Below are 9,951 nucleotides of genomic sequence, written 5' to 3' on the forward strand. Positions count from 1 at the left end.
CCTACCCCTTTACTTTGTCCGTTATAAGCTTATTCCAACCAGTTTTATGCAGATAACGAAGAAGTGCGCATTACATCCACATCATAAACGTTTCAAATACTTATTTAAATTTTTTAGTTTTTAAGTTAGTTAAGATATTCTGTTAAAGGTAATATATTTTATTAATTTAATTAAATAAGAGTGATAGAGATATTAAGAATATGTGTCTATTTAACATGATATAGGTGTTTAACCTATGCACTACAGATACATTAGTACAAGCGTTAGGTGGCAAATGAAATTAAAAGAAAATTTTAATAATATTTGTACGTAGCTGTAGATTGATAATATTTGTTAATAATAAAATATGTGATTCATTTTTAAACCTTTCCTATAATAACTACGTACCTATTAACTTAATTAGGTACTGAATTTATGATATAACGATTGATGGTTGCCATATTGCCGTATAAAGTATGAATGTTTTTGAAATACATACTTCGTCAAACACAAAAAGACATAATTTCTGTACACAAAATATCCTGAAATTTAATACCTCATATTTTTTGTTCCAAAATTCGTATTTTCAAAATTAACCACAACAGAATTTTCAGCCAACAAATTTTTTGTTAATTAATAATTTGTATTACCATTGCTTCGTATAGGAAAGTTTTGGTGTAGAATTTCTTATGCTGCTAATATCTACACTAGTTTTATTTTATTAATAAATATCTTCAAAATTATACCTATGGGCTATGGTAAGACTACTTTCGCCATTCGGCCTTTTTGAATATTGATAGTCGACTTGTGCTGGTGTTACAGTGTATATACCTACAAATATTTGGGTGCTATTTGAAATGCCATACCTATTTAATATCAGGTACAGGTACTGCAGGTATTTTATCGAAAAATTCTCGTGTTTTGCCGATTCCTATCATACTTTATAACAGTAAGTCTTCCTATTTAATTTTTTTATGGTGTAGGAGAGAACGAACCTAAAATAATCGTCTGAATATTAGAATTAGAGCGCCATCCGCTGAAGGGAAACATCCCTTCCTGCGGACAGCCCGAGTTTCGAAGCTCTCGTTTAGGGGAGAGTGTAATATAGGTGCCTACATGTATATATAGTTTATAAATAAGGGTCCGAAGAATCGGGATGCTCCACTAACCTACTGAAATAATAATGACGTATGAAAAGCTTTGTCCCTTTTCTTGTGAACTAGGTACAATCTATGTATGCACCCATAGGTCACCAGCATACACTATAGGTCCGAATTAAATATATGCATATGTAGGTATGTTTTACATAATCGGCGGTCATTTAAATATGGCTTGATGACCATGTTCGTCAGGATTAGTTCTCCTACTTCGGCGAGTCCATGGATCGAATCGTTTATGCGACGTTTCGCCAGTTTCTGAGGTTCCTCATGGAACGTGTTGAGAGACACTGGTAGCTAGGATTTTACCTTTTAGTCACGTTCCTTGAGGATGCCGGCAAAAGAAGCTGGTGAAACGTCGGATAAATAACTCCACCAGCAGACTCATCGTAGAAGAGAGGAGAACCAACTCGGTGTCATCGCCATGTATCCCGAATATTGAACGCTCTTCATTATTAAAATATACTAAGGAGATTGTCTTCATTTATAAAGATTTAGTGTACTCAAATATTTGAAAAAATTGTAATGTTTTTGTGTTACGAAATCCATCGAGATGTTTTTCTCTTTTCTCAAAAATACGAATAGGTAATAGTGTCCTTCTATCCTTATGGGTCATACCTCCACACATCAAATAGTGTAGATACTTATCTACTACCTACCTAATATTGTTAGAATAGAGAATGACATTCGTGCTTCTTTTGTACTCACGTGTATTCGCACTCTTGATCAACTCTAAAATTGACTATTGTTTTGATAGTTTTCGTTTATCGATTTTCATTGTTTTATAGATACAAAAAATAAATTCCACATTACAAAAAAAAAAATGAATAGTGTAGAGATCTAGTCACAGTGTAAAACCTTCAACTTGATTATTTGAGGATGAGTGACTTTTAATTAAATAGCCGAATGTGGTTTTTGTTATTCATCTAATAAATAATCGATTCAATTCAGGAAGAAAACAGCTATCTAGAAGGTATCGTATAGAACAATAAAGAATTGAGACTAGTACCCAAGAAGCAATTTGCGAGTTCATGAACATTGTTTTCAATTAGACCTTCAATCATTGTAAGAACCCATAAGAAATGACGGAAGTACCTACAGACACACGAGTGTTATTTTCAAAATAAAATGAGCACTTATGTCTATCTCCCTTCTTTATTTCATGAAATTACATTTCATAGGTATCTTGATAGTTCGCCCTTTCAATCGTTGATTGCATAGGTTGATGGGTGACCCATTTGACAAAGGACCCTGGTATGTTTTTAATTTGAATTTTGAATATTAATTAGGAATTTTTCAGGAAATGACCTTCCCCTAGGAAAATCTTAAGGAAGACCTATGTGTAAAGGGACAGAATAGCGATTTCAATTTGTGAGAGTTGATCTTGTATCTTCCTATCTCTAACGACTGTCTATTAACAAGATGAAAGATGAATATTTAGAAAAAGAAATTAAAATATGTAACTGACCTCACCGTCAGCCATGGAAATTATTAGATATATGGCCACCTTCTCAAATTTAGAAGTTTTTTGGTAACTGTAGTTTCTTGATGACATTTATATAAAGGATGCAAGAATCAATCAGAGAACAAAATTTACATTAGAACATTAGACTGCTTCCATAAGTAATTCCGAGAAAATTTTATAAGATTTACTTTTGTTTTCATATAGGATGATTAAAGGATGGTTAATGTTTTAAACCTGAAAAATAGCACCATAATGCAAATAAATTCAGAAAGTCCAGTTAAAGTAAAATAAATTGCAGCCGAACGCGCACTGAGGCGAAAGAAAATTAAAATCTAAGGCCGCACACCTAGTATTGATTGCGGCGTGACAGCCCGGTGACATTCTTTATCAATACGTCACGACTCATATTTCAAGTTCTCTTGCAACCGCCCTCGAAGCTACAAAGAAACTAAGTTCTTTCGGTAGCAGTGGGAGGACGTTAAGTCCTTGATTGTGGGGGGGGTCCAATCAAAATACGGGGCGCTTCCCTGCCAGCCAATGGGGTTTGCCCATAGCTCGACGCAGCCAGCTCCGCCCCGCGGCACTTGCACGGATTTTTCCAAATGTTTTTATTTATTACATTTGTATCCGTTGAATATACCGGTTGCGTCCGCGATTTCCTTTGGCTGCGCATTAACACCGCCCCGCCTGCTACAAACAGACAAACATTCGGATCGCTTGACTGTTTAGACATCTCTCCGACTGTATTGCGCTACGATTGTCGTGGAATTGTAGCTTCGTCGCCTTCTGTGGTTGTTGTGTGAAATGCAATGAGATTGCTCATTTCAAAATTAGTGCTACCGTTTTAGTGTCGAAGTGTCTTTAGGACACCACGTTGTTGTCGAGTGATAACGATGGACGCCTCCACAATAGACTCAGCCAGTGACCACAGTAGTCACGCTTCCTCAAACTCGCCGGCCGTGGCGATCAAGCAACCCTCATCTCCTGTAAACAATAACAATCCTGCCTCCAATAATCACAACCAGGTGCATAGTCCGAGGCAAGCGAGTCCATTAGGACCCCCGATGTCAATGGCGCACACCCTTAGCCCACCACCGGTTAGTTCCGCCGGGTTAGTTCGAAGCATGGCCTTAGGACATATGCCTCCCCCAAATTTGGGTCTTTTAAATTCTTTGGGAGTTCTTCATAACCCATTGGATTTAATGGCCCATCATGCTCCGCCACGGTCTTACAATAGCCCTCCACCAATTTCGACATCAGATCCAAGTGCGAACGAGTGCAAATTAGTAGACTATCGCGGACAAAAAGTGGCGGCATTTATTATCGCCGGAGACACTATGTTGTGCTTGCCCCAGGCCTTCGAACTGTTTTTGAAACACCTTGTTGGAGGGTTGCATACGGTGTATACGAAACTGAAGAGGCTAGACATTGTTCCTCTAGTGTGCAATGTCGAACAGGTGCGCATACTTCGAGGTTTGGGAGCTATCCAACCTGGGGTCAATCGTTGCAAGCTGTTATCATGCAAGGACTTCGACACCTTGTACAAAGACTGCACCACTGCCAGGTACGTGTTGTTAGTACATACTTTTAGATTTGTCACCAGTCTACTACATCTATCCCTAAAAATCATTGTTGAGTAGTACCTCCACATCAACTTATATGCTCCGATTTTAATTCAGTCTAAGTCTGACGCTGGTATTATTAGCGATTATCTAGAGAATACACATCAATAATGTGACTGCAGTTTTGAGTGATGGGGTGTTCATCCTGTGGAAGGAATCAAATTTTAACATGAATATTTTTGACAAAATCCAGAATTCGTCAGCAAGTTCAATGGAAGCAACCTCTATTTACCTATATGGCGTTCACTCAATGAATGCATATCATAGAAAAAACAGTAATTGGAAACCTAATAGATACCTACATCAAAATGACTACAGTTTTGAATTTTGGGATGATTAGATTATGGAAGGAATCAAATTTTATGATATATGTGCAAAGATTATTCGTGTTCACTAATATTTAAATATGAACGTTCTTTGACAAAATCTGAAGTCCACTGTGACTATTTACAAAATGCATCTCCAGAATCTAAAATTCATCAGCAAGTTTGATTCACTTATAGTGTTCACTGCATGATTGCATATCATAGAAACAATAATTGGATATATAATAGATACCCACATGCATTTTCTCTCACTTTTAGTCTAGACATCCTAAACTAGAACATAAATAATATGATCCTTGTGTTCATTTTCGACACGCAATGATTAAGCTACAGCTGAAACGTTGTAAGCATCTTTGTCTTGAGATATAAATTTCCTTTATGTTTTACGAAGAAAAAGGAATTAAAAACCAGCTTAACGCAAACGTACTTGTGGATATATATATACATATATACTTCATAGATTAATTACGAACTGCACCGATGTATACCTACAGTAGCTAGCTCGTATCACCATAAATTGTAGTATGCCCGCTGGAAGCTGTATTAATTAATATTTAAGTATTTATGAAACCAATTAAGTACATTCTGTTGTTACTATGACGGTTTGTGCATAATATGAGTTACCGTTGTTATAATTGCTTGTAACCTTTCTTTCAACAAGAACTAAAACAAAACCTTAATCCCATATAGGGATTTAGTTTTACTGATGCTTTTTTTTGTACCTACCATACACCATTACACATACCTGCAACAGAAATACGAGAAGAGAATCTAAAACGTGAAGGCAAAGTCCAAAAGATTGATTGAGAGTTGATAAACTGTAATTTTTATCTTCAAGGAGACCAGGTGCAATATTTCATATGTGATCGTGAGTTTGTATAATGTATGACGTGAGGAGGTAGGGCCAAAAAAGAAGAGTATAAAATGGTGGAAACAATTGTAATTCTTGGCATCAATCTACATCTTTTTCGATTTGATAGGTACTGCAAATTATCAATTGCTGTCAAAATGTTAATGTGGAGTTGGAGCTGTTTCTAAACTAATGAAATAGAAATAATTTTTAAATAGGTGTAATTCTCTGTAAAACTCGATTCTTCAAAGTAGGCATTTGTAATATAATCCTTCTGTATACACTTACGGTGCCCATATAACCTTTTTGTGTGCTAAGGTATTGTAGTTGCTCCTATATCTGCCAACGTCCCCTTGTAATTCCAACGACAGAAGATGTTTCGGAGGGAGCGATTCTACTTCTTCATTTCCCCTATTTCATTTCGATTGTAATTATTTTAATCTAAATGCGAGGGGTTGCGTTTGTGTGTGTCCCAGTTAGTATTTATAGAGTGCATCTATCATATATGCAATTGTCTGTAATATTGGATGCCTTCGGCTTGGGGCAACGACCATTCCGTGAAAATTAAGCTCTCTGGGATTCGGAACTCGCATAGCGTAGGCAATCTCGCGTGTAATAACCCTAAATTCGTTCCTTATAAATATCGTGCCTACGAATTATCGCAACATCTTCAAAAGGTAATAGCCTCACAACTACGAGTCTTGGTGAAATGTTTGGAAAGTGCCATTTCAATAGTTCCAATATGTGCTAGACATTAGAAAAGAGGAAGCTTTTGAAACAAACAATAACGAAGATGGAGAAAATTCACAGAGTAAATTCTATATAAGAAGGATTTATGACTGGTAATGTCGTGCAATATGATGCTTTCTTTGGATTTCCTTTGTTGATGACTAGAGACAGAACAGCTTTTGATGTTGAAGTGTCTTTCCACATGGAAGACTAGCATCATGTAAAACAAGGATATTCTTAATACTAGCTTTTGTCAATATTCTAGCTGTTACCTTTTTCCAAAAATATCAAGCTTCAATTTCCAATAAATTGTTCTTTCAAAAATTATGTAGTTTCGCCTTTATTTAGAATGACGTTTGAGTGTTTATTGAGGAGACTTTCGGGTTTATTTAGGATTTACGTAGTAGGTAATTGATGTAGGTATTATAATACGTGTACCAACGAATATAACGCGTCAATGATACGCTGGCGCCAGTCTTATAATAGCGTTGGTCTTGTCGCGGAAGATGAATACTGATAAACTGGAGAAATGGACCCAGGGGAACCCAAGCGGTGACGACGGCACGCAATATTATTTGTGAACAATAGCGAACGATTGTCTGTGTGCTTGTGATATTTGTATTATGGCCGGTGATCGGTAGCGGCGATACATTCATACGTACATACACATACAAAGACGCAGAGACCGCGAAGCAGTGGGTGCCTCCTGCGATGATGATGATGGCTGGAGATTTTCTGATAGCCTATAGCTAAGACCAGTCCGATGTTAATAGGTTCTGTCAGACGCCGCCGCACTTACCTTACGTCCACTTACCTTCTTCTTCTTCTTCTTCGTCTGCTTCTTATACATGAGGTACGAAACGCAATCGCATTGGACATGAAATATTATATCAACAAGACCCTCCAGTCAAGCGACCGACCAACGTTGTTGACGGGACACGTTAGACCTTTAATAAAATTTGGTTGCCGTCTTTTGCTTTCACTTTTACTTGGGTCATTTGTGTGCTTATTTTTAATATAGTCATTCGCATGGTTAAGCGACAATGTTAAATTAACATAGTAGCACATATAAGAGCATTCCTCGTCAAAGGATTTGCGATTTCATTGAGATTATTCTTCGAAAATGAACACGATCGGGCATATGCAATTTACGAGATGTAGCACTAAACGTACATAAATCGATTATAACAATAGTTAAGTAGATAATTTGGTTACATTTTATTATTCGGCTTAGGGAACATTACCAATCGTAAAGTGGATTTCAAGTTCCTACGTAACCGAATACATAATACAATGTATCTTTTTTACCGTGGAAGACAATCGATAGAACACACTGGACGCCAGCGCCGTAAGCACATAACTCGGAATCGAATAGCGTTTTAAATCATCCCTAAATAAATATTGTTGACAGTTACGCCTAAGCCATTAAAACTTGGCTATACCTACAAGTTGTTGGAGAAAATCACGCCGTTATTTATTATGCGCGGATAGCAAAGGTCATAATGCGTTCGCAAACGATGATGGTTCGGAACGAGCTGTGTGGACGATGGTTGTTTCTTTATACCGTTCGCGTTTTATACAAAGAACACTTCAAAGAACACAAAATGTTTAAATGACGATACGGTATGGGTAAATCATCTACTTATAGTAAGTAGAGTGTATATTAGATGAGGAAACTTGTGATAAAGTCTAAACTTCGGATAATTTCAGCATAAGAATTACAGATACCTATAGACTTACGATTTTCAGTGGTTCTAAAGGGTTTTAATAAATAGATACCCACAACAATATGAATTCTTTCTTTGCATCCTCAAGCAGAAATTCTAGTAATAAACTGTTTCGAGAAAGAAGAGAAAGTGGAAAATGTGGAATTACATTTTTGTAGTTCTTGTGATTTTTGATTTCATTTATTTGGTTAGAAATCTTCGGATCCGCACGCTATGCATAGTTGGATTTACTTATGTTTAGGTATATCCTTGTACTGACAAATTAATTCTGAAATCGAAAGAGAATTCTATGGATCCTTAATATTAAGAAATATGCAATATGGAATAGAGCTCGACTAGAATTTATAAGGGGCATGCCCCATGTAAATGCGGGCCTCGTGCGACGAATGAGGGGCATGCCCATATAAGTGTTTTCCCGGGGATTCCTCATGTAAATCTCACCAAAAAAAGTGGTGATGCTAAAATGAGGATTGCCTTATGGGTTTTTCATAGGGGTCTTATAAGGGAAACCTAACACATGTGTAAACTTACAATTAAATCTACCTTAGGGGGCGGCATTCCTAGTGATGCGGCAAGGCGTTAAATGCTCCTTCCTTGCCCTAGGGGGCAACCTCATGGGGCCGGCAAAGGATAGTAGGCTACCCATATATGGACCCTACCTGTACCACCCTCAAAATTCTAGTGGGGAGTTCATGACTGCTCTGGAGAATCATGAATACTGGTAAAGGTTTTGAATGTATGGATATTCATTTAGATGAAATCAAAAGGACACAACATGCAGAATTTGCCGTTAAGATAAATTACAGAAATAAAATTGGTAGAATTGAAGGAGTGTTTGCGTTAATTAATTTTGGAGATTTAATTCGAGTTATTGCGACCGAATTAAGTAGGTACTTAATGAGTACACTTTTAGCATGGTTACAAGAGATGTACATAAGCAGAAAAGCAAAGGATGAAACGGAATGAAACGTGAGAGCAAGTGCACTTAGTAACTATTATAATTTCAAGCGAATCCCCAGTTGTTTCGGAGCATCACGATCTCAAATAAAAGTACACAAACGCGCCTTGAGAAAGATGCAATTAATTTCAGTCGTCCTTTCCATCTTTACACAACGTTGTAAACGGAGTTGAGATTTAATAAACTGGACAGGTATACATTATATATACCCCAGGTAATGTTGCGGACAGAGAGTGTGTAGTCGCTCCTGCATTATCTCCATAAATGCACGTAGTTCGCACAAAAACCCATTTAAACCCTAGCAAAAATATAATATAAGTTGCGTATACCGTCCGTGATTGCCTTTGCAAAAATAAATGAAATATTAAAATGGCCGTTCTCTCGGCGACGTGATGGACCATAGAAGTTGCGGCGTGGTGAAGAGCGTACTGCTTTTTTCTCCATTCTGTCCTGAATCGCCGTAGTACAACGGCTGAGAACGCCGTCTATGGCTTTTTTAATTAGCGCGACCAGAATATTTCCCTGGGCGGACATTTTTACCAAACTCATTTCAAATAAGAATTAGTGCTCGTCGTGTGAATTTTTTAACAGCTCGTTCGCTATAGAAAACAGCTCAAGCCGCGTCGCAGCAATTGCTCTCCTTCGTTTAATATTCAAACGAAATTGTTCGGCCGTCTACCCCACTTCCGGCAAATGTGATTTTGAAAAAATGACCAGCAACTTTAAAAGTTAATGTACTCTGATCGCATCCGCCATCTTTAAATCCACTAGCTAACCATCTTCATTCTTATTATTATTACTATCTATCTATGTATGGATGTTTTAACATCACAAAAGTGAAAGACTGTTTTCAGTATAGAGTAACTTACACCCAACTACGATGGTCCGAAATGTAGCTTTTTTATCTCATGTTTTCAATCCATTCATTTGTTCTATAGTTTTGGGCGACTTGGTTTCTTTAATTTCAAGCACAGGGTGATCCTTCTTAAAGTCGTTTGTTTATTCATTTATATTCTGCACCGAGCGGCATGGCCTAGAGGTCTAGACCATTGCTTAGCATTCGGGAGGACGCCGGTTCGATTCCGGGTCCGTCTGCCTTGGTCCAAGTTTTTCTGTGGTTTCCTTGGATCACTTAGGC

General features: G+C 37.3%; 1 protein-coding gene across 3 annotated transcripts in view; it reads left to right on the forward strand.

Moving 5' to 3' along the window:
* Positions 1 to 3,245: 3,245 nt before the first annotated feature.
* The window catches only part of LOC108737983 (dachshund homolog 1), a 348,890-nt gene continuing 342,184 nt past the window's right edge, over positions 3,246 to 9,951 (forward strand). For all 3 annotated transcript variants that reach the window (XM_025974266.1, XM_025974268.1, XM_025974267.1), the window contains exon 1: positions 3,246 to 4,165. In XM_025974266.1, the coding sequence (XP_025830051.1) occupies positions 3,495 to 4,165 (671 nt within the window). In that variant the 5' untranslated portion in view covers positions 3,246 to 3,494. The remainder of the gene's footprint in view (positions 4,166 to 9,951) is intronic.

This window comes from Agrilus planipennis, unplaced genomic scaffold (genome assembly GCF_000699045.2).
Source record: "Agrilus planipennis isolate EAB-ADULT unplaced genomic scaffold, Apla_2.0 scaffold109, whole genome shotgun sequence".
Taxonomy (NCBI): domain Eukaryota; kingdom Metazoa; phylum Arthropoda; class Insecta; order Coleoptera; family Buprestidae; genus Agrilus; species Agrilus planipennis.